The following is a 26435-nucleotide window of genomic DNA, read 5'->3' on the forward strand; positions in this document are numbered from 1 at the left end:
CCACAAAAAAAAAAAAAAAAAAAAAAAAAAAAAAAAAAAAAAAAAAGAGAGAGAGAGTACTATGAATAACTGTTCACCAGTAAATTGGATAACCCAGATGAAATAGACAAACTCCTAGAAATACAAAACCTATCAAGACTGAATTATGAAGGAACAGGAAATCTGAACAGACCTTTAACTAGTAAGAAGATTGAATCAATAATCAAAAACCCCCCAACAAAAAAAGCCCTGGAATGGATGGTTTCATGGGTGAATTCTACCAAACATTTAAAGAAGAAATAACACCAATCCTCCTCAAAACTTTTCCAAAAGTTGTAGAGGAGGAAACACTTCCTAACTCATTCTATGGGGCCAACACTACTCTGATACCAAAGCCAGACAGAGACACAGTAAGAAAACAAAACTACAGAGAAATATCCCTTATGAACAATGATGTAAAAATCCTCAACAAAATACTAGCAAACCAAATTCAGTAGCATATTAAAAGGATCATACGCCATGACCAAGTGGGATTTATTTTTGGAATTCAAGGATAGTTCAACACATGAAAATCAATGAATGAAATATACCATATGGACAGAATGAAGGAAAAAAAACACATGATCATCTCAACTGATGCAGAAATGGCATTTGACAAAATCTGGCATCTAATCCTGACTAAAAAACAAAGAAACCTCTCAGCAACCGAGGAATAGAAGGGAGCTTTCTCAGCCTGATTAAGGCCATCAACAAAACCTGGAGCTAATGGTACACTTAATGGTAAAAGACTGAATGCCTTCCCCCTAAGATAGGTATCAGCAAACTATGACCCTCTTGCCTATTTTGACTAAAATATAGGCACGCCTATTTATTTATGTATTGACTTATGGCTAATTTCAAGGTACAATGGCAGAGTTGAATAGCTGCAATAGAGACCTATGACCCACAGAGTCCAAAATATTTACTGTTAGGCCTTTAAGTAAAACTCTACTGACCCCTGCCCTAAGACCAGTAACAAGACAGGGATATCTGCTTCTATTCAATATTGTACTGTAGTTCCTAGCCAGTACAATAAGGAAAGAAAAAGGAATAAAAGGCATCTAGATTATAAAGGAAGAATTAAAACTGTCTTTAGTCGAAGATGGCAAAATTGTCTATGTAGAAAATATGATGGAATTCATATTTTTTCCATTTTTTCGTAAGTATTAGTTACCTAGTACTTATAACCCAGAAAGCCTCCTGTGACCTCCTAAAGGTTAACCATTATTGTGACACATATTAGACTAATCTTGCCAACTTCTGGGGTTTCAAGCAACCCAAGATTGTTAACAACCTCATACATGTCTTTTGATGAATGCATGTACACACTTTGGTTGAGATATACCTGAGAGTGAAACTGCTTGCTCATATGATATATGAACATTCAACTTCAGCAGATACTTCCAAATAGTTCTCCAAAATGGCTGGAACATTTTCCAACCCCATCAGCAATGTCTAAGTGTTCTTATTCTGCTTCTTTCCCAACACTAGGGATTATCAGCTTTTTGAACTAGGCATTCTGTGTCTAATCTGCTGTAGCATCACCTCATTGTGGTTTTAATTTGTATTTCCCTGATGATTCATGATGCTGGGCATTTTTTCAGCTGTTTATTACTGGCCATTGGATATCCTTTTTTTATGAAGTGCTTGTGAAGTCTTCCTATTGGGTAGTACAAGTCCTTCAGCTTTGTTTTTCACGACTGCCCGGGCTATCTATCCAAGTGGGTTTCCATATAAATGTTAATCAGCTGGTCAATTCCCATTAAAAAAAATAAAGAAAACCCTGCTGATATTCTGATTGGGATTACATTTACTTTATAGATTATCTGTTCTTCCAATCAATGAACTTATTAGCACATCATGCCATTTACTTAGGTCTTCTTTAACGTCTTACAATGATATTTTATATTCTTCTGTTCTATACATCTTGCATTAGATTCATTCCTATGTACTTTTTAAAATGCTAACAAAAATGAAATCTTTAAAAAATTTTTGTTTGATTCTTATGTTTATATCTGCATCTTTGTTAGATTTTCTACATCATAATTGTGTCTGTAAATAAAGTTTTATATCTTTCTTTCCAATAATTACACTTTTTATTTCTTTTTCTGCCTTACTGCCCTAGCTAGGACTTTCAATACAACATTGAAGAGAAGTGAGAGCAGTCTTCTTGCTTTCCTCATCTCTGGCAGAAAGCTCTTGATGTCACAATTAAGATTGATGTCCTGTCTACTATTTTTTTCTAGATACCTTTTATCAGAGTAGGGAAAGCAGCTTTTATTCCTAATTTGTTAGAAATTTGTTCCTTTAAAAAAAAATTAAACAGTGAAAACAGCTGCTGAATTTTATCAAATGCTTTTTCTGCATCTACTGATCATATCTATCCTTTCATTTTGAGAACTTACTCTGAAGGATTTTAATTCTTTGAAATTTTTTGAGACTTGCTACATAAGGCTCAGCATATGGCCCATTTTGATCAACATTCTGTGGCCAACTGGAAGGAATGGGCAATCTGCAGTTGTCTGGTGCAGCATTTTATAGCTGTCAGTCAGGACAAACTGGTTAATTGTGTTACTCCAATCTTCTATAGCTTTACTAAATTTCTGTTTGCTTCTTCTACTAGTTACTGAGAGAGGTGTGTTAAAACCTCCAAATATGACTGAGAGACTGTCTTTTTCTCCTTTCAGTTCTGTCAGTTTTGCTTTATGTTCTTTGGGGCTATGTTATCAGGTGCATATGAGTTTAGGATGTAAGTGCCCGTGAAATCTTCTTACTGGGCAATGTAAGTCTTCCAACTCTGTTTCCCAAGACTGCCTTGACTACTGCAGTTGTTGCTATTTTTGTTTTGATCCTTTTATCATAATGAAGTGTCATCTTTATCTTTAGTAATATTTCCTTTTTTAAAAAAAAATTATTTATTTATTTACTTTTGGCTGCGCTGGGTCTTTGTTGCTGCACGCAGGCTTTCTCTAGTTGCGGCAAGCGGGGGCTACTCTCTTTCTTGCGGTGTGTGGCTTCTCACTGCAGTGGCTTCTCTTGTTGCAGAGCATGGGCTCTAGGTGCACAGGCTTCAGTAGCTGTAGCATGCGGGCTCAGCAGTTGTGGCTGGCAGGCTCTAGAGCGCAGGCTCAGTAGTTGTGGCGCACAGGCTTAGTTGCTCTGCGGCATGTGGTTTCTTCCCGGACCAGGGCTCAAACCCATGTCTGCTGCATTGGCAGGCGGATTCTTAACCACTGCACCACCAGGGAAATCCCTAGTAATATTTCTTTCTGTGACAAGTACTTTGTCTGATGTTAGTATAGATCTCCCAACTTTTGATTAGTGCTTGCATAGTATCTTTCCCATTCTTTTATCTTCTTCATTCTTTCCAGTTAAAGGATGGTTCTTATATGCAAAACAGCATTGGGTTTGTTTTTTATAATCTGAAAATCTTGGTCTTTTAACTGTAATACTCAGTCTATGTATGTATAATGCAATTGTAATATACTTGGGTTTAAGTTTACTTCTGTACCCTTATGCTTTGTTCCTTTTCTCTCCTTTCCTGCCTTCTTTTGGATTAATTGAGTATTTATTATTACTCCATTTCCCTCTCTATTAGCCTCTTAATTTTCCATTTTTTATTATTATTTTAGTTGTTACCAATATATAATTTCTAGCAGTCACATTAAAACAGTGAAAAGACATATAATATTAATATATTTTATTCAATCTAATATATTAAAATATGATCATTTCAATATGTATCAATATTTTTTTTTTTTCCCGGTACGCGGGCCTCTCACCGTTGTGGCCTCTCCCATTGTGGGGCACAAGCTCCAGACGCGCAGGACCAGTGGCCATGGCCCACGGGCCCAGCCACTCCGCGGCATGTGGGATCCTCCCGAACCGGGGCACGAACCCGTGTCCCCTGCATCGGCAGGCGGTACGCGGGCCTCTCACCGTTGTGGCCTCTCCCATTGTGGGGCACAAGCTCCAGACGCGCAGGACCAGTGGCCATGGCCCACGGGCCCAGCCACTCCGCGGCATGTGGGATCCTCCCGAACCGGGGCACGAACCCGTGTCCCCTGCATTGGCAGGCGGACTCTCAACCACTGCGCCACCAGGGAAGCCCTGTATCAATATTTCTGAATGGGTTGTTTTACATCCTTTTTTCCCCATACTAAGTCTTCAAAATCTGATGTGTGTTTTATAATCACAGCACATCTCAATTTGGACTGGCCACATTTGAAGTGCTTGATAATCACATGCAGCCAATGGCCACTGTATCAGACAGTGCAGCCCTAGAGACTTATGGTATGTGACCCTTAACTCACTAGTATCTACCATAAATTCAGAATTTTATAACTTTCTGGACAATACAAGGACCTTACAACATGTTCATGACATTTACTTTTCTACCAACCAATTGAGCCATTTTTGTTTTATATTTTAAACCTAAATACATCGTTAAACAAGACATTTTTATTATACTGAAGAGTCAATATTCATTTACACTTACCCATATACTTATTTCTCCCATTGCTCTTTACTCCTTCCTATAATTTTGTTTCCCTATGGTATTATTTTCTTTCTGCTGAAAGAATTTCCTTTTTTTCTTTCAGAGTGGGCCTGTTGGTGATAAATTCTGTTTTTGTCCATCTATGGAGAAGTTGCCAGTCTTATCAGTACTCTTCTGAAGCTAATACCTTTTCTATTTTATGATTTTTCTCATTGGCTTTCATTTTTCGCAGTTTGAGTAGGACACTCCTGTCCTTCCCTCTCCTCCTAGGACTCCAATTACACACATGTTAAGTCTTCTACTGTGTCTCACATCTATGATACCTTCTTATGTATTTTTCAACCTTTCATCTCTCAGTGCTTCACTGTGGATATTTTTAACTGATCAACCCTACAATTCACAAATTTGTATTGTATCTAGTGTGCTGTTAAATGCATGTATTGGAATTCCTAATTTCAGCTATTGTATTTTTTTAATTCTAAAATTTCCATCTGATTCTATTTTATAGATTCCATTTCTCTGGTAAAATTTTCTTTCTCTTCATCTATTTTCTTGAACACATTAATCAGTTATTTTATTTTTTATTTTTAATTTTATTTATTTATTTATTTATTTATTTTGTGGTATGCGGGCCTCCCTCTGCTGCGGCCTCTCCCGTTGCGGAGCACAGGCTCCGGACGCGCAGGCTCAGCGGCCATGGCCCACGGGCCCAGCCGCTCCGCGGCACGTGGGATCCTCCCAGACCGGGGCGCGAACCCGGTTCCCCTGCATCGGCAGGCGGACGCGCAACCACTGCGTCACCAGGGAAGCCCTATCAGTTATTTTAAAGGCCTAATCTAAGTATCTGGATCACCTGAAGTTTTTCCCTATATTACTCATTATTTCCCTTGATTTTCAGTCATTTGATCATGTTTACTGGCATGACTGGTATTTCTGATGGACTGTGAGACACTGGGTATCAGAATATAAGGGGCTGGATGGTGCCATCTCCCTGCAGAAAGGTTTTAAGTTTCTTCTGGCAGCTGAACACCTCGATGTAGCAGGTGAAAGTTCTGATGCTGAATTTCAAGCTGGCCTTTTCCAGTCAACCTTTATCTGTAAGGCACAGTTTTTTTGTTTTTGTCTTTTTTTACCTTTTAGTTTTTTATTTTGTTTCAGACAGTTGGACGAGGCATCTACATTCTAGCACATCTTCTTAACAGTCACTAAGCAAGTGAAAAACAGCTTACTTATAATATAAAAAGGCAAGGGGAAAAGGTCATGATGGTCTACCAGGGAACTGGAATCCCCAAATAAATTATCTCACAAAAATATCAAACTTGCTTTTCTACTTTCTGTTAAAAATGAAAAAAAAAAAAAATTCGCATTAAAGAAAAAAGATCTTTAGCTGTTACATAGCAAGATAATCATTTTTACCTCCTAAATCCTTCAAATAAATATTTTAAACAAATTTAAGTTTTCCAAAAAATAGGTCAAGTATTTACCCTACATTTGTTTGGTCCACTAAAAGAACATTTACGAAACCGGACTGCAGCTCAGACCCTAGGAAGAACAACATGCACGTCACTGAGACTGGATATGCACCTGTGCATATTTCAAACATGGGACATGGCTAACACTGCTGTGCATACTACTTCCTTAAGTAGTTTTACCCTGTAAAAACCCTCTAGCCTATCGTGAGTTGAACTGCAAGGAAAGAACAAAAGAAAACACCTTGCCTGTTGTAGACATTTGCTCAGTAATTTTTAAAAATGCAAAAATTATCATGCTTTGGGGACTTAAAGATTACTGAACATGAGATAAAATTCAATACTGCTTACAAATCGCTGAATATGAAAAGCATATTCAACACTCCTGTGGAGAACACACAAGAGAGTGTATATTACAGCATACATGGTGGCACATTCTACCTGGTCTTTTCTTGCCTTTTCATTCTAAAGTCTTGGATGGCCTTGGATCTTTAAAAGATAAAGATTTAATAAAAAAAAAATGTTACGTTACATTTTTCTGTTCTTACAGCCAACTTTAAAAAGAAGTACAGTGGAAAGGTACATAGGGCTGTCTATATTGCCTCATACTTTTAAAAGCCAATTTGATTTTTATTGTGATGTGATATTCCAATTAACACTATGCTAAAAATAAAATGGACTGAATTACTGTTTTGTCCACAATATTCATGCCTCTTATTGCTAAGATATTGGAAAATAAATCCAGTAAATAATTTCTGTTTCCAATGACTTAACTGAGAGATGAATCTAACCATTTTTTAAACCAATGACAACTGAACTGGGCTGAGGAAAGCTATGTGAAACCCCTGCAAACCCAAAGCCAATCATCTGAAAATCTAGAATACCAGCACTTTCCACCCAGTATAGAAAAAAGAGCGTCCAAAGTAAAGAGAACCACAAGACTGATCGAGCAACCAATCAAACACCACTTCTCTGTTATTTGAGCTAATAGTTACTTGAAGCTTGATGTTTCCGCCTTCGTTATTATTGCTGGATCCTAGAGTCACAGCTTCAATGTCAAATGTGACAGTGGACCCAGAAGTAACTGCGGGCAACTGATTAGTCATTTCTTTTCCATTTACAAAAACTGCACCATTTGTACTAATGCAAACTGCTTGATCCCACTGCAGGGAGTCATATCTGTTCTGTTTTTCTGCACACACTCCTATACTGTCTCTTCTGTCTGGCTGTCCCACAGTTTCAACTCTGAATGTTAATGTCTGCCCACAGAAGTTAAGTGGGAGCGCTGGAGTAGAGAACACCAGACGATTCAGCATCATTCCGAAGCGCTATGTTTCTTCGACTGCTCAGACTGTACCCCTCAAAGCCAGCTGTCCACTCATGAGGCACCAGCGTGGAATGACCTATCTGGAGGACACTCCAAGGACTCCACTCCTGTCGGCCATCTCCTCGGGCGCAGACTCTGAACTGATAATCAACATTGGGGTCTATGTGCAATACTATGAATGCAGTTTCAGAGCCTACATACACGTCCTCAAAATGACTGGAAGTACATTTACGGAACTGGAGCCTGTAATCTTGGGTGGTAAAGTCGTCATCCACCTTACACCATCGTACGATGATGCCTCCGGGTTTCTCTATCAATTCTTCTATCTGTACTGGTGGGTGAGATGCTACCATTCCATGCTTGAAAGTATGGTCTTTCACTATGTTAAGAATTGAGTCATCCAACTGAGCAGATAAGCAAGGCACATCAGCCAGTAAAGGCACCTCTGGTAAGCTGTCCAACTGGATGTGTGAGGCCTTTTTGGTAAAGCTCCACAGTTTTTCATTCTGTTCTCCTACACCACCCAGAATGGCGATCTCACCTTCTTGGACTAAGTCCGCTGCAGTGTTAACTCCGTGCTCTATCAGCTTCTGGCAGTCATCTAGTGGTTTAATGGTCTCCTGTTCAATGGTGTCCACCTCTTGCAAAAGGGTCACCAATCGTTCATCCAGGAGCTTCCCAAGGGTTCCTTTCAAATCATTAAAATGCTGTTTGAGGACATCTCTCCTCTGGGATGCACTCTCCTTGATCTGCCTCTACGCCTCCCGCAGCCCCTGCAGCCTCTGGCCTAGCTCCCGCCGGTAGGTCTGCGCCGCCTCCACGCTCTCGCGGGCCTCCTGCAGCAGCAACTCGGGCTCCAGCTCCATCGTCCCCTCGTCCGGCTGCGCGAACGGCGGCTGCGGGTGCGGTTCCCGACTGTCCCGGGCGCCGCCGAGCGTCCCCTAAGGCACAGTTCTTTTGAGGGCTCTATTGAACTCCCAGGATGTTTGCCAGGGTCACTCCTCCTTGGTTGGTCTTGAACTCTTGGTTTTTATCTTCCTGGTACCAGGAGAACAAAAGCTGTGCTGAAGTCCCTATCCTCTCAGCAGCAGATTTCTGCTGAAGTTCTCCAGGCCCACCTCCACGCATCTTAGCATGCGACAAATACCTTGAGGACAAGAGCTAAGTCAAATGTTGAGTTCACTACTCTGAGACTGTCTTCTCCCTGGGATTTAGGACCCTCAAATCTCTGTTGCATTAGTAGCTCCAAATTCAGATTTTAGTTTCCCTCCTCAGTGACTCTGAAACAAGCTCTGGACCACTGCTTTCTCTTTGGTCTCTGACCCATGCCAGGAGCTGGCAAATGCTCCAAGGGTTGAAAATGGCAGTGTAAACAGAAGCTCAACTCAGTGTGATCTCTTTCTCCCTGCAATCTTGGCTCCTGCCAAATCTGTCCCAGCTGCCTTCATTAGTCCCCAGTGCCTTCACAGACATATATATATATATTTGCATTTTAAACAAAATAGTTCTCAGCAGAGTTTGATCTGATAACCTATCATAACCACACACAGAAGTCCATAGAGTTTTAATTACTAATGCATATTTCACTGACTAGTCCACAAGCTTCCAGAAACAGGAACTACCTTTCTATTTCCTGATTTCTGCTTCAATGCCCAGCACACTACCTGGCACAGAGCTTAGTATGTATTTGATAAGTTAATTTCTATATTAGGAAATATTGCTAGAAAGCAAGTAAAGCATAGCACATAAAAACATCACTTTTAAACCATTCAAGTCCATCAATTCTTCTGATTCCATTAACCTCCACTAAGAAATGTACAATCTTTCCTTCTTTGGCCCAAGCACTAATGAGCAAATCCCTCAATAAAACTGTGCATTCTTGTTTATTTGAGATTACATTACCTTAGGCAGTACTAAAAGCTTTTGCCCATTTATTAAAACTATTTTGTACTAGATTAAGTGATCTCATTATCCTTTGGATTAACTAATCCATCTCTAGGCCTGGTATTTTACCAGAAAACAATGAGATTTCAAAGTAAAGCTCTCTTAAATTAACCTTTAGAGGCTCCTTGATTGTATTCAATTAGGTTTTCCCAGAACAGGAAAACAACAGTACAACAGAAGTTGTTAAATATAAAATTTAGAACCAAAGAAAAGTATACTGAAAGTACGAGTTATTTTCCTTATTACCTGGTTAGTCTCATACCATCAATCTTACACTGTTAATCCCTAAAGAAACAGTCAAAGAACTGGAGTAGCTGCCTCTGGGAAGCAGAATTCACAGAGGTGATGGTATAGGGCAGCGGAGCATCACTTCTCTCCATAAGCACTAAAGAACTATTAGAGGTAATCTATATATTTAAATTAATTTAAAAACACAATTGTAGGGCTTCCCTGGTGGCTCAGTGGTTAAGAATCCGCCTGCCAATGCAGGGGACACGGATTCGAGCCCTGGTCTGGGAAGATCCCACATGCTGCAGAGCAACTAAGCCCACACGCCACAACTACTGAGCCTGTGCTCTAGAGCCCGCAAGCCACAACTACTGAGCCCACGTGCCACAACTACTGAAGCCCGTGCGCTTAGAGCCCATGCTCCGCAACAAGAGAAGCCACCGCAATGAGAAGTATGCGCACCGCAAAGAAGAGCAGCCCCCGCTCGCCGCAACTAGAGAAAGCCTGCACGCGGCAACGAAGACCCAAAAGTAGATTCCAGACTTTTGGATTTCATAGACCAGTAATATACATTCAAAAATTTTTTGACTTTTTGTCAGATAAGATTTATGAACAAAACAAGCAAACCTGACATCTACTGTCACTTTCATGTTATATAGGACAGACACAGTACAAAAAGAGCAAGAAGGATAATTTCAGAATAAAGGATTGGCTTTCAAAGAAAATTTAGATTTACAAAAAAAATTACTACGGAGACTGGACTTTTGGTTACTTTGGAGCAGTTATTCCCAAATCTGCCTTCATGATAGAATAATTTCATTTCTTTTAAAAAAAAAAAAGTGAGCGCCACTAGTACCAATTAAATCAGAATTTTTGCTATTTTTAAAAGCTCTCCAGGAAATTCTAATGTGCAAGCAGCACTGGGAATAATTGCTACAGAAGATACAAAAGCTCAAGGAATTTATAATCTAGTGGGTTTAAAGCAGGTGTCAGAAATTCATCTACCCATAGGGTCAACAGTTAAATGAGCTATGTAGCTGAGTGTTATACCAACCTAGGAAGACAGAATAAAGAGAAAATACCACAGTCTTCCAACGAGAAAAAACATACAACCTACAAACGAACGAGCACCAGAACGGCGTCAACTTTTGGTTGTATCCTAGGTGACAAAAGAGCAATGCATTCAAATTCTGAGGGGGAAATGATCTCCAACCTAGAATTCTTAATGAGTCACAGTCAAATGTAGGATAAAGAGATTTTCAGACCTCTACCTCTCAAAATATTTACCTCTTGGGCACCCTTTCTCAGGAAATGGAGGAAGGGCTCCACTAAAATAAAGGAACAATCCAAGAAGGAGGAAGACATGGGACACAGGAAACAAGTAATGCAGCAGTGGATTTGAGCTGAGAAAGCTATCCATTCTGGCACTGGTTGATTTACATACGTATGGAAAGTTCTGAACCAGTTTAGGAGATACCTAAATGAGTGTGTGACCGTCAATCACAGTTGTCCCAATAGTTTGTTCTCAATAATTGAATAAATCTCACTTCTTGAACTAAATCCTTCATATTTAACACAGGAGCTAGATGCTTACGCTGCTCCCTCTGCAGGAAAACCGCTCATAAGAGATGTATTTACCTTACATCTCTACTTCTATTTTTGTTTTGATATTAAAATCTATTATATAGCTTCAGAATTTATGCTTCTGAGAAGACGGAATAGCATAATTTCCCTATTCCTCCTGCTAAGTACAACTCAAAACCCTGGAAAAAAAATATAAAACAAACATAAGAAGATTCTGGCAGATGGCCAAGGGACCTCAAAACTCAAGGAACTCAGTACTGTGCGTTCCTAGGGTTCTCTTGTCTTATGTATCTCAGACTTGGGGCTGAAGAAGCCAGCAACGTGGAAATACCAACAGACACAGACAAAAAAGCCCCAACAAAAGCCTGCTCTCTGTAGCCAAAGGACCAGGAAAGGGGCAGCCTAGCAAAACAGAAACTTACAGCCAACCACCACTCCACTCCAGCCGAACACCATCGTCAGGGTTGAATGGTGGTGGCCCACAAAAAGACATGTCCACACCAGAAGCTGTGACAGTGATTTTATTTGGAAAAAGGGTCTGTGAAGATATAAATTGAGAACCTTGAGATGAGATCATCCTGGATTATCTGACTGGGTCCTAAATCCAAGAGAAATGTTCTTTTAAGAGACCAAAGGAGGGAATTCCCCGGTGGTCCAGGGGTTAGTTAGGACTGCCACAGCCAAAGGTTCAATCCCTGGTCGGGGAACTAAGATCCCACAAGCTGCGTGGCCCAGCTACAAACAAAGCCCAAAGGCCATGGGAAGACAGAGACTGGAGTTATGCAGCAACAAGTCAAGGAATGCATGCGGCCACCAGAAGCTTCCAGAGACAAGGATTCTCCCCTAGACCCTTTGGAGGGAGTACAGTCTTGCCAATATATATGTTATATATGTATATATAACTTATTCATTTTATATATATATATGGATCCTCCCACTTAAAAGTGAAGATGACTTTTCTCCCTCTACTTAAAAAATTAAATCTGAATTAATTAAATCTCATGAAAGAAAAAAATACACACATATACCTTTCAGTTTTTTATTTTGTTTCAGACAGTTGGACGAGGCATCTACATTCTAGCACATCTTCTTAACAGTCACTAAGCAAGTGAAAAACAGCTTACTTATAATATAAAAAGGCAAGGGGAAAAGGTCATGATTGTCTAATAGGGAACTGGAATCCCCAAATAAATTATCTCACAAAAATATCAAACTTGCTTTTCCACTTTTCTGTTAAAAATGAAAAAAAAATTCACATTAAAGAAAAAAGATCTTAAGCTGTTATATAGCAAGATAATCATTTTTACATCCTAAATCCTTCAAATAAATATTTTAAACAAATTTAAGTTTTCCAAAAAATAGGTCAAGTATTTACCCTACATTTGTTTGGTCCACTAAAAGAACATTTACGAAACCGGACTGCAGCTCAGACCCTAGGAAGAACAACATGCACGTCACTGAGGCTGGATATGCACCTGTGCATATTTCAAACATGGGACATGGCTAACACTGCTGTGCGTACTACTTCCATAAGTAGTTTTACCCTGTAAAAACCCTCTAGCCTATCGTGAACTGAACTGCAAGGAAAGAACAAAAGAAAACACCTTGCCTGTTGTAGACATTTGCTCAGTAATTTTTAAAAATGCAAAAATTACCATGCTTTGGGGACTTAAAGATTACTGAACATGAGATAAAATTCAATACTGCTTACAAATCCCTGAATATGAAGAGCATATTCAACACTCCTGTGGAGAACACACAAGAGAGTGTATATTACAGCGTACATGGTGGCACATTCTACCTGGTCTATTCTTGCCTTTTCATTCTAAAGTCTTGCATGGCCTTGGATCTTTAAAAGATAAAGATTTAATAAAAAAAAAATGTTACATTACATTTTTGTGTTCTTACAGCCAACTTTAAAAAGAAGTACAGTGGAAAGGTACATAGGGCTGTCTATATTGCCTCATACTTTTAAAAGCCAATTTGATTTTTATTGTGATGTGATATTCCAATTAACACTATGCTAAAAATAAAATGGACTGAATTACTGTTTTGTCCACAATATTCATGCCTCTTATTGCTAAGATATTGGAAAATAAATCCAGTAAATAATTTCTGTTTCCAATGACTTAACTGAGAGATGAATCTAACCATTTTTTAAACCAATGACAACTGAACTGGGCTGAGGAAAGCTATGTGAAACCCCTGCAAACCCAAAGCCAATCATCTGAAAATCTAGAATACCAGCACTTTCCACCCAGTATAGAAAAAAGAGCGTCCAAAGTAAAGAGAACCACAAGACTGATCGAGCAACCAATCAAACACCACTTCTCTGTTATTTGAGCTAATAGTTACTTGAAGCTTGATGTTTCCGCCTTCGTTATTATTGCTGGATCCTAGAGTCACAGCTTCAATGTCAAATGTGACAGTGGACCCAGAAGTAACTGCGGGCAACTGATTAGTCATTTCTTTTCCATTTACAAAAACTGCACCATTTGTACTAATGCAAACTGCTTGATCCCACTGCAGGGAGTCATATCTGTTCTGTTTTTCTGCACACACTCCTATACTGTCTCTTCTGTCTGGCTGTCCCACAGTTTCAACTCTGAATGTTAATGTCTGCCCACAGAAGTTAAGTGGGAGCGCTGGAGTAGAGAACACCAGACGATTCAGCATCATTCCGAAGCGCTATGTTTCTTCGACTGCTCAGACTGTACCCCTCAAAGCCAGCTGTCCACTCATGAGGCACCAGCGTGGAATGACCTATCTGGGGGACACTCCAAGGACTCCACTCCTGTCGGCCATCTCCTCGGGCGCAGACTCTGAACTGATAATCAACATTGGGGTCTATGTGCAATACTATGAATTCAGTTTCAGAGCCTACATACACGTCCTCAAAATGACTGGAAGTACATTTACGGAACTGGAGCCTGTAATCTTGGGCGGTAAAGTCGTCATCCACCTGAGGAGAAAGGCTTTACGTTAGGTAAAAGTCAGAGAACAACTTCTCTCAGCATCACTACTTAGGAACTTTGAATGGGGGCATTTGGGGCCAAGCATACAGGCCCACATGCTGAATACGGGCTCTTCTCAGGAAGGTCAGAGGAAATGTGCCATTATTATTTCCCTTCTTTTCCTTATTGAACCATGTGTTTTATAACCCCAGTCTGATATGAAAAAAATCTGCTTCCTCTGAAGTAATGGCATGTCTTCTAAACAATTAATGCCAAAGATAAGACATTCAAAATTCAAAGACAAGTATCCCAAAACTACATTATTCATATTACCAAGAGAGAGCTAATATCTGAAATATATAAAGGACTCCTTAAAATTAATAGAAGACAGGGCTTCCCTGGTGGCACAGTGGTTAAGAATCCGCCTGCCAATGCAGGGGACACGGGTTCGATCCCTGGTCTGGGAAGATCCCACGTGCCGCAGAGCAACAAAGCCCGTGCACCACAACTACTGAGCCTGCGCTCTAGAGCCCAAAAACCACAACTACTGAGCCCACATGCCACAACTACTGAAGCCCATGAGCCTAGAGCCCATGCTCCGCAACAAAAGAAGCCACCACAATGAGAAGTCTGCGCACTGCAACGAAGAGTAGCCCCCGCTTGCCGCAACCAGAGAAAAGCCCGCAAACAGCAATGAAGACCCAACGCAGACAAATAAATACATAAAATAAAACAGTAAAATAAATTTTAAAAAAAATTAATAGAAGACAAACCACCCAATAAGGGAAATGGGCAAAAGACATGAATAAGCATTCTAGAGAATAAGAAATGGAAGCAGCCAAAAATATATAAAAATATTTAACCTAATTTGTAGTATGGAAAATGCAATCAAAACCCACAATGATATACCACGCTGGCAAAAATATAAAGTCTGACAATGCCAAGTATTGGTCAGGATGCAGAGTAAGAGGAACACATACACTACTGGTAGAAGTATACTCTGGGACAGTCACTTTGGAAAGAGTTTGGTATTTCCTAGTAGAGTACAGATCCAGTACTCTTAAGACCTCATAATTTTATGGCTAGGTATATGCTTTAGAAAAAAATCTTAAATGTGTACACAAGGAAACATGAATAATAATGGTTACAGCAAAAAAACTGGAAACTGTAGGTCCACAGACAGGCAAAAGAATAGAAATGGAATAAGAGTTTTTATTTTGAACCAACAAAAGCATCTCTACTTCTTTCTTCTATACAAAGGCGTCAATTTTTAAAATCCCTTTAAAAACAACAACAAAAATTAATTAATTAAAAAACAAACCAAAAAATTGGAAAAAATAAAAATCCCGTTTAAGAAAATAGTTTCCAGAAGCTGACCACCCACCTCTGAATGATGTTACCTGTCAACAGCCAAGACATCATGACTCATCTGGACATGGTTTTTATCTAAAATATGGTAATTCACAAGCATAATATGATTTAATACACAAAATTCTTGGCAATGCTGAGAGTGTGAAAAAACCATACTTTAAAACTTTATTTCAGAGGTATTAATTAGTTCAGTGTTGAACAGAAAAATATCCAGCACCCAATATTCACTATCACCTTCTGACTTTTCTAATTCTGAGCGATCCTTAACTCACCAAGAGTTAAGTTTGGGAAATATGTGATGGGAAACAACATTTCGATACAGAGATTTTATAAAGTACCTTCAAAACTGTTCATCCCAACTGGAAGAGCTACCTTAGTTCAAGTTCCCTGTGACCTTAGTTGTAAAGCAAAGGGCACTTTTGTTCATGAAGAGAAGAAAATATTCAAAGGCAACTACTAAAAAAAAATCGTAAAGGCCCCCAAATCTCAAATCCATAATGCTGAAGCCATTTCTACAATCCTGAATTACGTACCTTACACCATCGTACGATGATGCCTCCGGGTTTCTCTATCAATTCTTCTATCTGTACTGGTGGGTGAGATGCTACCATTCCATGCTTGAAAGTATGGTCTTTCACTATGTTAAGAATTGAGTCATCCAACTGAGCAGATAAGCAAGGCACATCAGCCAGTAAAGGCACCTCTGGTAAGCTGTCCAACTGGATGTGTGAGGCCTTTTTGGTAAAGCTCCACAGTTTTTCATTCTGTTCTCCTACACCACCCAGAATGGCGATCTCACCTTCTTGGACTAAGTCCGCTGCAGTGTTAACTCCGTGCTCTATCAGCTTCTGGCAGTCATCTAGTGGTTTAATGGTCTCCTGTTCAATGGTGTCCACCTCTTGCAAAAGGGTCACCAATCGTTCATCCAGGAGCTTCCCAAGGGTTCCTTTCAAATCATTAAAATGCTGTTTGAGGACATCTCTCCTCTGGGATGCACTCTCCTTGATCTGCCTCTACGCCTCCCGCAGCCCCTGCAGCCTCTGGCCTAGCTCCCGCCGGTAGGTCTGCGCCGCCTCCACGCTCTCGCGGGCCTCCTGCAGCAGCAACTCGGGCTCCAGCTCCATCGTCCCCTCGTCCGGCTGCGCGAACGGCGGCTGCGGGTGCGGTTCCCGACTGTCCCGGGCGCCGCCGAGCGTCCCCTAAGGCACAGTTCTTTTGAGGGCTCTATTGAACTCCCAGGATGTTTGCCAGGGTCACTCCTCCTTGGTTGGTCTTGAACTCTTGGTTTTTATCTTCCTGGTACCAGGAGAACAAAAGCTGTGCTGAAGTCCCTATCCTCTCAGCAGCAGATTTCTGCTGAAGTTCTCCAGGCCCACCTCCACGCATCTTAGCATGCGACAAATACCTTGAGGACAAGAGCTAAGTCAAATGTTGAGTTCACTACTCTGAGACTGTCTTCTCCCTGGGATTTAGGACCCTCAAATCTCTGTTGCATTAGTAGCTCCAAATTCAGATTTTAGTTTCCCTCCTCAGTGACTCTGAAACAAGCTCTGGACCACTGCTTTCTCTTTGGTCTCTGACCCATGCCAGGAGCTGGCAAATGCTCCAAGGGTTGAAAATGGCAGTGTAAACAGAAGCTCAACTCAGTGTGATCTCTTTCTCCCTGCAATCTTGGCTCCTGCCAAATCTGTCCCAGCTGCCTTCATTAGTCCCCAGTGCCTTCACAGACATATATATATATATTTGCATTTTAAACAAAATAGTTCTCAGCAGAGTTTGATCTGATAACCTATCATAACCACACACAGAAGTCCATAGAGTTTTAATTACTAATGCATATTTCACTGACTAGTCCACAAGCTTCCAGAAACAGGAACTACCTTTCTATTTCCTGATTTCTGCTTCAATGCCCAGCACACTACCTGGCACAGAGCTTAGTATGTATTTGATAAGTTAATTTCTATATTAGGAAATATTGCTAGAAAGCAAGTAAAGCATAGCACATAAAAACATCACTTTTAAACCATTCAAGTCCATCAATTCTTCTGATTCCATTAACCTCCACTAAGAAATGTACAATCTTTCCTTCTTTGGCCCAAGCACTAATGAGCAAATCCCTCAATAAAACTGTGCATTCTTGTTTATTTGAGATTACATTACCTTAGGCAGTACTAAAAGCTTTTGCCCATTTATTAAAACTATTTTGTACTAGATTAAGTGATCTCATTATCCTTTGGATTAACTAATCCATCTCTAGGCCTGGTATTTTACCAGAAAACAATGAGATTTCAAAGTAAAGCTCTCTTAAATTAACCTTTAGAGGCTCCTTGATTGTATTCAATTAGGTTTTCCCAGAACAGGAAAACAACAGTACAACAGAAGTTGTTAAATATAAAATTTAGAACCAAAGAAAAGTATACTGAAAGTACGAGTTATTTTCCTTATTACCTGGTTAGTCTCATACCATCAATCTTACACTGTTAATCCCTAAAGAAACAGTCAAAGAACTGGAGTAGCTGCCTCTGGGAAGCAGAATTCACAGAGGTGATGGTATAGGGCAGCGGAGCATCACTTCTCTCCATAAGCACTAAAGAACTATTAGAGGTAATCTATATATTTAAATTAATTTAAAAACACAATTGTAGGGCTTCCCTGGTGGCTCAGTGGTTAAGAATCCGCCTGCCAATGCAGGGGACACGGATTCGAGCCCTGGTCTGGGAAGATCCCACATGCTGCAGAGCAACTAAGCCCACACGCCACAACTACTGAGCCTGTGCTCTAGAGCCCGCAAGCCACAACTACTGAGCCCACGTGCCACAACTACTGAAGCCCGTGCGCTTAGAGCCCATGCTCCGCAACAAGAGAAGCCACAACGAGAAGCCCACACACCGCAACAAAGAGTAGGCCCCGCTCGCCACAACTAGAGAATGCCCGCGTGCACCAACGAAGACCCAATGCAGCCAAAAATAAACAAAAAACAAATTAAAAAATAAAAAAAACCCCACAGTTGTATACAAGCTGAGGCACTGATTAAAAAAGAAGAAAGACTCAATCCTTAAAGCAACAGTTCTGAAGGCTGTCTGTGATGCCACAGACTCATGGCTCAGCCTTGAGGGAGTCATTGATCCTGGCAGGGGTTCAGGCCCACATCTGTAAACCTGAAAGTTAACTTAGATCGTTAAGTCCCCTTCAAGGGTAATATTCTAGTATTCTAAAACTTCAGTGAATAATTGGTGGCAGGGCGCAATTTAAAAGAGAAAAATGTATTTGTCAGATAAAAGGCCAACTCACAAGGGCTTGTTTTGTAATGGATGGTTAATGAAATTACAGTGATTAGTACAATTATTTTAGGATGACTCTTAAGAGAGTTAGCGGAAGATGATATGAGTATTAGGGAATCTATCTCTGTTGATTAGACAGTTCCTACGACATAAAGCACGCGCAGTCCCAGCACTAACGATGCACTTGGGGCCTGAGAGTGCAGAATGTGCTAAGTGTCACGTAACAGCTCCTGCTCTAGTGAGCCAGTCCAGTGTCACAGCCTGCCCTCTCCTGCTGATTGTGGGAAGTCAGAGACCAAAGACTGGTCCCACGCTGCTGGCTTCAAGGAGGGGTATGCTCATCCATACTTACAGCTAGATAAGGAAAGGGCTCTGGCACTTCTTACGTGGCTCTTGACAAATTAAGAGCTCTATCAGATATATCTTTCAGCTTAAAAAGATTATGCATATAAAATTATGTCCAATTTTAACTCACAGACCTTGAAATAAAAGAACCAGCATCCTATCTACTTTTAAACAGCAAAACAGATACCAGTCTCACAGGAAACAAAAGCCAGACAAACAAAAAAGCCATACATAGACATCATTACAAAAGTGTCCACAGGAAGTAAGGAAGGGGGGAAACGGGTTTGTAGCACAGACTGCCCAATGTATAAAAAGGTTTTTCTTTATGTATGGCTAACCATTATGTTTTGCATTATATTTCCTCTTGCATTTTAAGTACCCAGTAAACAAAAAAAAATTAAAATTATTAATTGAGGATCTTAAGGAATTGATTTGTGTGTTTTTTTTAACTTAATACAATGTACCTTAAAATCACAGAATCAGAGAATTTAAGTGGAGGGAACCAAGAGACATTAGTTAAATCATTGATTTAATGCTTGAATTACCTCAATCAACTTGGTTACTTAATTTTTAATCAACTTGCTACATGGCAAAATTCCATAATCAAGGGGGAGGTACTTTCTAATTATCTAAAATTACTCAATTTAAGGGTAATGGTCTAAGAAAATTTAAAGCTTATGTTACAAGATGACATGCAATAACATAGAAAAATAATACTTTTATAATCTGTTAAACGCATAGCTTATGCTAGAAATGTGCACAACTCCCTTAAGCTTCCATTTTACAGAGGAGGAAACTGAGGCCCAGAGAGGCTAAGTAATTTGCAAAAGGTCACACAGTAAGAGGCAGAGCTGACATTCAAACCTTACCTGACACTCAAGTCCAAGGTCTTAATCATGACTCTATGTGTGATTCTCACAGCATGGTCTATGGATCAAGTGCAATGCCTGTAAAAATGCAGATTCCAGAGTCTCCCGACGCCACCTCTCAAATTATAAATCTTGAGGGTTGGTTCTCAGGAATCTGCACTTTTCCCACAATCTTCACAGGTTTTTGCATACAAGCCTGAGAACCACTGTTCTAAAAATGAACCTCCAAGGTATCCCATGACATTCAACATATAGGTTCAAACAGTCATTCAGCTCTGCCATGTGCAGGGCCTTCTGCTGGATGCTGGGAGGCAAAGACAGGCCCTTCTAAGGAGCTCACAGTCTAGAAAGGAAGACACACACGCAAACTGACAACTTCAGTATCCTTGGGATATACCATGTGGGGTTCTGTAACACAGGGAAAATGAATTACAGATACAAAGACACCCCTGCCACCACCAAAAAAAAACATGCCCTGATATACAGAAAGCACTCGGCCCTGGACTGGGTTCAAGTCAAGGAAGAACTAGGCTCCCGGGGCTCTGGGAGGAGGGGGTGCACATTAGGGATGAACCCTTGCAGGGGCGGAGCAGGGCAAAGGCAACGTTGCACAGATGCTGACTTCGAAGCTGAAGGAGCAGACACTCCTCAGATGGAGGGGGTGAAGTGACAGGATGGGGGGCACCAGTGGCCAAGGTGTGATTGTGGAGAAGCCGATAAGACTACACAGGGGCCAGATCAACTGTAAGGGGTCTTGTTCTCCACACCAAGGATTTGAGGCTTTAACCAAATGGCAAAGGAGAAGCAGCTTAAAGAGAAATAACCAGATCACAATTTCAAACCACTTTGGCAGCCAAGTAAAAGACAGACAGGAGGGTGAGAAAATTACTTATGTCCATGCAAAGCCTTCGTACGCAGTGTGCACAGCAGCATTGTATGTAATGGCCAAGACAACCAGACGGCATCAGCAGATAATGGGACGACAACAGGTGGTCCACAAGGTGGAATACTGTTCAGTCGTAAAAGCAGTGACACGTGGAGAACATGCTACAACATGGGTGAACCGTGAAAACATTATGCTCAATGAAAGGGGCAGCCACAGAGGACCACACGCTGTGTAATTCCAGTGCCATGAAATGCCCAGAACAGGCACGTCTATGGAGACAGGAAGTAGATGCGTGGCTGCCTACAGCAAATGGGGAGGGACTGCTAACAGGTACAAGATTTCTTTTCAGATTGATGACAATTCTCTAAAACTAATTGTGGCGATGGCTGCACAACTCTGTGAAGACACTAAAATGCACATTTTTAAATGGGTGAACTGTATCTTATGTGAAGTATAGCCCAATAAAAAATGATGTCAAAGAAAAAAATGTAAAGGGCTGGGCAATACTGATTTATGCTCGAGATTTCAGTCCTCAGTCAAACTAGGAGCCACAGCACTGATGTTCTTGCCACTTGGCAAAGCTGAGAGCATCAGTTTTACCCCCGCTTTCAGGTATGGAGGACTGAAGTCTTTTAGGATGGAGTTTTATGTCTGGCATCTTTCACTTAGCATAATATTTTTAAGATTCATCCACGTTGTAACATGTATCAAAACTTCTAATCCATGAACAAAGGATCTTTCCATTTACTTAGATTTTAATTTCTTTTACAAGGTTTGTAGTTTCCAGTGTACAAGCCTTGTGCCCCCCTGGTTAAATTTATTTCTAAGTCTTTTATTCTTTTTTTTAATTTTTATTTTATATTGGAGTATAGTTGATTAACAATGTTGTGTTAGTTTCAGGTGTAAAGTGATTCAGTTATACATATACATGTACCTATTCTTTTTCAAATTGTTTTCCCATTTAGGTTATTACAGAATATTGAGCAGGGTTCCCTGTGCTATACAGTAGGTCCTTTCTGCGTATCTATTTTAAATATAGCAGTGTTTACATGTCAATCCCAAACTCCCAGTCTATCTCTCCCTCCCACCCTTCCCCCCTGGTAATGTAGGTTTGTTTTCGAAGTCTGTGAGTCTGTTTCTGTTTTGTAGTAAGTTCATTTGTATCTTTTTTTTTTTTTTTTTTTTTTGCAGTACGCGGGCCTCTCACTGTCGTGGCCTCTCCCGTTGCTGACAGGCTCCGGACGCGCAGGCTCAGCGGCCATGGCTCACGGGCCTAGCCGCTCCATGGCATGTGGGATCTTCCCGGTCCGGGGCATGAACCCGTGTCCCCTGCATCGGCAGGCAGACTCTCAACCACTGCGCCACCAGGGAAGCCCTCATTTGTATAATTTTTTAAGATTCCACATATAAGCGACACCATATATTTGTCTTTCTCTGACTTACTTCACTAAGCATGATAACCTCCAGATCCATCCATGTTGCTGCAAACAGCATTATTTCACTCTTTTTAATGGCTGAGTAACATGCAATTGTACATACGTACCACATCTTCTTTACCCACTCATCTGTTGATGGACACCTAGGTTGCCTCCATGTCTCAGCAACTGTAAACAGCGCTGCAATGAACACTGGGGTGCATGTATCCTTTCGAACCATGCTTTTCTCCAGATATGTTATCATTATTATTTTTGGCCGCACCTCGCAGAACACAGGATCTTAGTTCCCCCACCAGGGACCAGGGATCGAACCCATGCCCCCTGCAGTGGAAATGAGGAGTCTTAACCACTGGACCACCAGGGAATTCCCCCGGATATATTATTCTTTATGATGCTATTATAAATGGAAATGTTGTCTTAAGTTCATTTTCAGAGTTTCATTGCTAGTATAGAGAAATTCAACTGATTTTCATATTGACCTTATATCCTGTAACTCTGCTGGATTTGTTTAGTAGCTCCAAAGGTTTTTCTGTGAATTCTTGATGCTTTTCTAGATAGCAATCATGTCATCTGCAAATAGACATAGTTTTACTTCTTCCTTTTCAATGCCTTTTTTTCCTTCTCTTGCCCAGCTGCCCTAGCAAGAACGTCCAATAAAATGTCAATAGAAATGGTGAGAGTGGGCATCCTTTCCTGTTCCTGATCTTGGGGGGGGAAGCACCTAGTCTTTTACCATTAAGTACGATGGTAGCTGTGGGTTTTCACAGATACCCTTTATCAGGTTGAGAAAGTTCCCTTCTATTCCTAGTTTGTTGAGTTTTTTTTATCATGAATGGGTTTTGAATTTTGTCAAACACTTTTTCTGCATCCACTGAGATAATTTTGTGGTTTTCCCCTTTATTCTACAACATGGTGTATTACTTTAATTTTCATATGTTGAACCAACTTTGCATTCCTGGGATAAATCCAACTTGGTCATGGTGCACAATTCCTTTTATTTGCTGCTGGATTCTGTTTGCCTGTATATTTTATTGAGGATTTTTGCATAAGAAATATTGGTCTGTAATTTTCTTGTGATCTCTTTTTCTGGCTTTGTTATCAGGGTAATACTGGCCCCAAAGAATGAATTAGGAAATGTTCTCTATTCTATTTTTGGAAGAGTTTGAGAAAGACTGTTGTTAATTCTTCTTTTAAAAGTTTGGTAGAGTTTACCAGTGAAGCCATCAGGCCCTGGGCTTTTCTTTGTTGAAAGTTTTTTGATCACTAATTCTGTTTCTCTAGTTGCTGTAAGTCTTACTCAGATTTTTTCTTTTTTTTTTTTTTAGATTTTTTTTTTTTGATGTGGACCATTTTTAAAGTCTTTATTGAATTTTTTGGTTACAATATTGCTTCTGTTTTATGTTTTGTTTTTTTGGCGGTGAGGCATACGGGATCTTAGCTCCCTGACCAGGGATCGAAACCATACCCCCCTGTGCTAGAAGGTGAAGTCTTTAACCACTGGACCACCAGGGAAGTCCCAGATTTTCTTTCTTCTTGAGTTAATTCTTTTAAATTAATTAATTAATTAATTAATATTTTTGGCTGCATTGGGTCTTCGTTGCTGCACGCGTGCTTTCTCTAGTTGTGGCAAGTGGGGGCTACTCTTCGTTGCGGTGCGCCGCCTTCTCATTTCAGTGGCTTCTCTTGTTGCAGAGCACGGGCTCTAGGCACGCGGGCTTCAGTAGTTGCGGCGCATGGGCTCCGTAGTTGTGGCGCATGGGCTTAGTTGCTCCACGGCACGTGGGATCTTCCGGACCAGGGCTCGAACCTGTGTCCCCTGCATTGGCATGCAGATTCTTAACCACTGTGCCACCAGGCAAGTCCTTGAGTTAATTTTTATAGTTTGTGTATTTCGAGGTATTTGTCAAATTCATCTACGTTCAACAATTTGTTGGTATACTGTTAACAGTATTCCCTTTTAATCCCTTTCATTTCTATAAGGTCATTAGTAATGTCCTCTCCTTTATTCCTGATTCTAGTAATTTTAGTCTCCTCTTTTTTTTTTCCTTTGTCAATCTAAGTAAAGATCTGTAGATTTGCTGATCTTTTCAAACAAACTTCTGGTGTCACTGATGTTCCCTACTGATTCTTCTATCTCCTTTATTTCTGCTCTGACCTTTATTACTTCCTTCCTCTGACTGCTTTAGGCTTAGTCTGCTCTTTTTTTTCTACTTTCTTCAGGTTGACGGTTAGATCATTGATTTGAGATTTTTCTTCTTCTTCTTCTTTTTCTTTTTTTAAATCTTTTGGCCACACTGCACAGCATGTGGGATCTTAGTACCCCGACCAGGGATCAAACCCACACCCCCTGCATTGGAAGAGCGGGGGTCTTAACCACTGGACCGCGAGAGAAGTTCTGAGATTCTTCTTCTTTATAAAGGTAGGTGTTCACAGCTATAAATTTCCCTGAGAGCTTTCAGCACCTCCCATAGTTTTGTTACGTTATGTTGTGAATTTTCCTTCAGTTATTAATTTCTAATTTCATTCCACTGTGATCAGAAAAGATACTTTGTGGATTTCAATCTTTTAAAATTTATCCAGATTTGTTTTATTACTCAACATACAGCCTATCCTGAATGTTCTACATGCACCTGAGAAGAATACATATTTTGCTGTTGTTGGATAGAGTGTTCAACACATGTCTCACAGGTCTAATTAGTATATAGTTCATGTATATAGTATATGGTTCAAATCTTCTATGTCCTTGCTAGGTTTTTCTATCTAGCTGTATCCCAATCATTTACTTCTTTTGTTTTTTTTTGGGCTAAGCAATTATTTTATAAGTGTACAGTTCAGTGGCATTAAGTACATTCACATGGTTGTGCAACCATCACCGGCATCCATTTCCAGAACTTTCTTCATCTTGCAAACTGAAACTCTGTACCCTTTAAACAATAAATCCCCATTACCCCCTGCCCCCAGCCCCTGGCAACCACCATTCTACTTTCAGTCTCTATGAATGTGACTATTCTACGGAATTCATATAAGTGGAATCCTATAATATTTGTACTTCTGTGTATGGCCCATTTCATTTAGCATAATGTCATGGAAGCAACCTAAATGTCCATGGACAAATGAATGGATAAAGATGCGGTACATATATATGATGGACTACTACTCAGCCATAAAAAAGAATGAAATAATGTTATTTGCAGCAACATGGACATAGAGATTATCATATTAAGTGAAGTACGTCAGAGACAAGTATCATATGACATCACTTATGTGTGGAATCTAAAAAAATGATACAAATGAACTTACTTACAAAACAGAAACAGACTCACAGACATAGAAAAACAAACTTACTGTTACCAGAGGGGATACTGTGTGTGTGTGTTCGGGGGGCAGATAAATTAGGAGTTTGGGATTAGCAGATACTAACTACTATATATAAAATAGATAAACAACAAGGTCCTGCTACATAGCAAGGGGAACCATATTCAATGTCTCGTAGTAACCTATAATGGAAAAGAATCTGAAAAAGAATAGAAATACATATATATGTATAAATGAATCACTTTGTTATACACCTGAAACTAACACATCATAAATTAACTACACTTCAGTTTTTAAAAAAAGGTTAATAAAAAAAAAGAGAGAGAGAGAGACTGACAGGGCAAGAAAGGAGAGGCTATAAAGCAGTCCAGATGTGAATTGACAGGGCACAAAGACAGCCCAGTGGGAAGGGGAAAAAGCTAAGAGAAAACTTTAAACATATCAATGATAAGTAAAATCTTAATTTAAAGTAAAATAAGTATATTTTCACTCTTAGTCCAGATGAGGCCTTAACAAAAGCAATTAACTGGGACTTAAATGATAAAGTGCTACAACAGCTGAACAAGAGTATTGTAAAGGTTAGCTACTCTGGAAAGGTAAGAAACTTATTTCATCCAAGGGATACCCCGCCACGTTCAGGGTAGACTTGGAACCCAGTGTAGGACTCGTCACTGCTCAGGTGAGCTGCGCCGTCAGCACCTGGCGTGGCAGCTGCTCCCCTGGGACAAAAGAACCATGGGGCTACCTGATAGCCTTCGGTTTTCTTCTGACACCACTTCAGCAAGGCGTTCCTCTTGGATCCTCCATATTCTCTTGCCAATGCCGAGAGAGGGTCCTTCCTTTCTTCCCTGATAAATGAAGATAAGGAACCCAAGTTGAAATATTTCTTATTTGAGCACCCTTCTAAACC

At 40.2% G+C, this 26435-nt stretch overlaps 1 protein-coding gene and 2 pseudogenes across 9 annotated transcripts in view; all 3 read right to left on the reverse strand.

Moving 5' to 3' along the window:
- Positions 1-26435, reverse strand: part of SPECC1L (sperm antigen with calponin homology and coiled-coil domains 1 like) — a 144917-nt gene that overhangs the window by 26797 nt on the left and 91685 nt on the right. For 8 of the 9 annotated variants that reach the window (XM_024120510.3, XM_028480481.2, XM_028480486.2 and 5 more), the window contains one exon: positions 26271-26373. In XM_024120510.3, the coding sequence (XP_023976278.1) occupies positions 26271-26373 (103 nt within the window). Of the gene's footprint in view, positions 1-25241; positions 25725-26270; positions 26374-26435 lie in introns of those variants that run through there. The other variant, XM_028480483.2, reaches the window with a different exon arrangement.
- On the reverse strand, positions 3950-9750 carry LOC102976117 (cytokine receptor-like factor 3; annotated as a pseudogene).
- On the reverse strand, positions 13304-16517 carry LOC112064061 (cytokine receptor-like factor 3; annotated as a pseudogene).

Source organism: Physeter macrocephalus, chromosome 19 (genome assembly GCF_002837175.3).
Source record: "Physeter macrocephalus isolate SW-GA chromosome 19, ASM283717v5, whole genome shotgun sequence".
Classification (NCBI taxonomy): Eukaryota; Metazoa; Chordata; class Mammalia; order Artiodactyla; family Physeteridae; genus Physeter; species Physeter macrocephalus.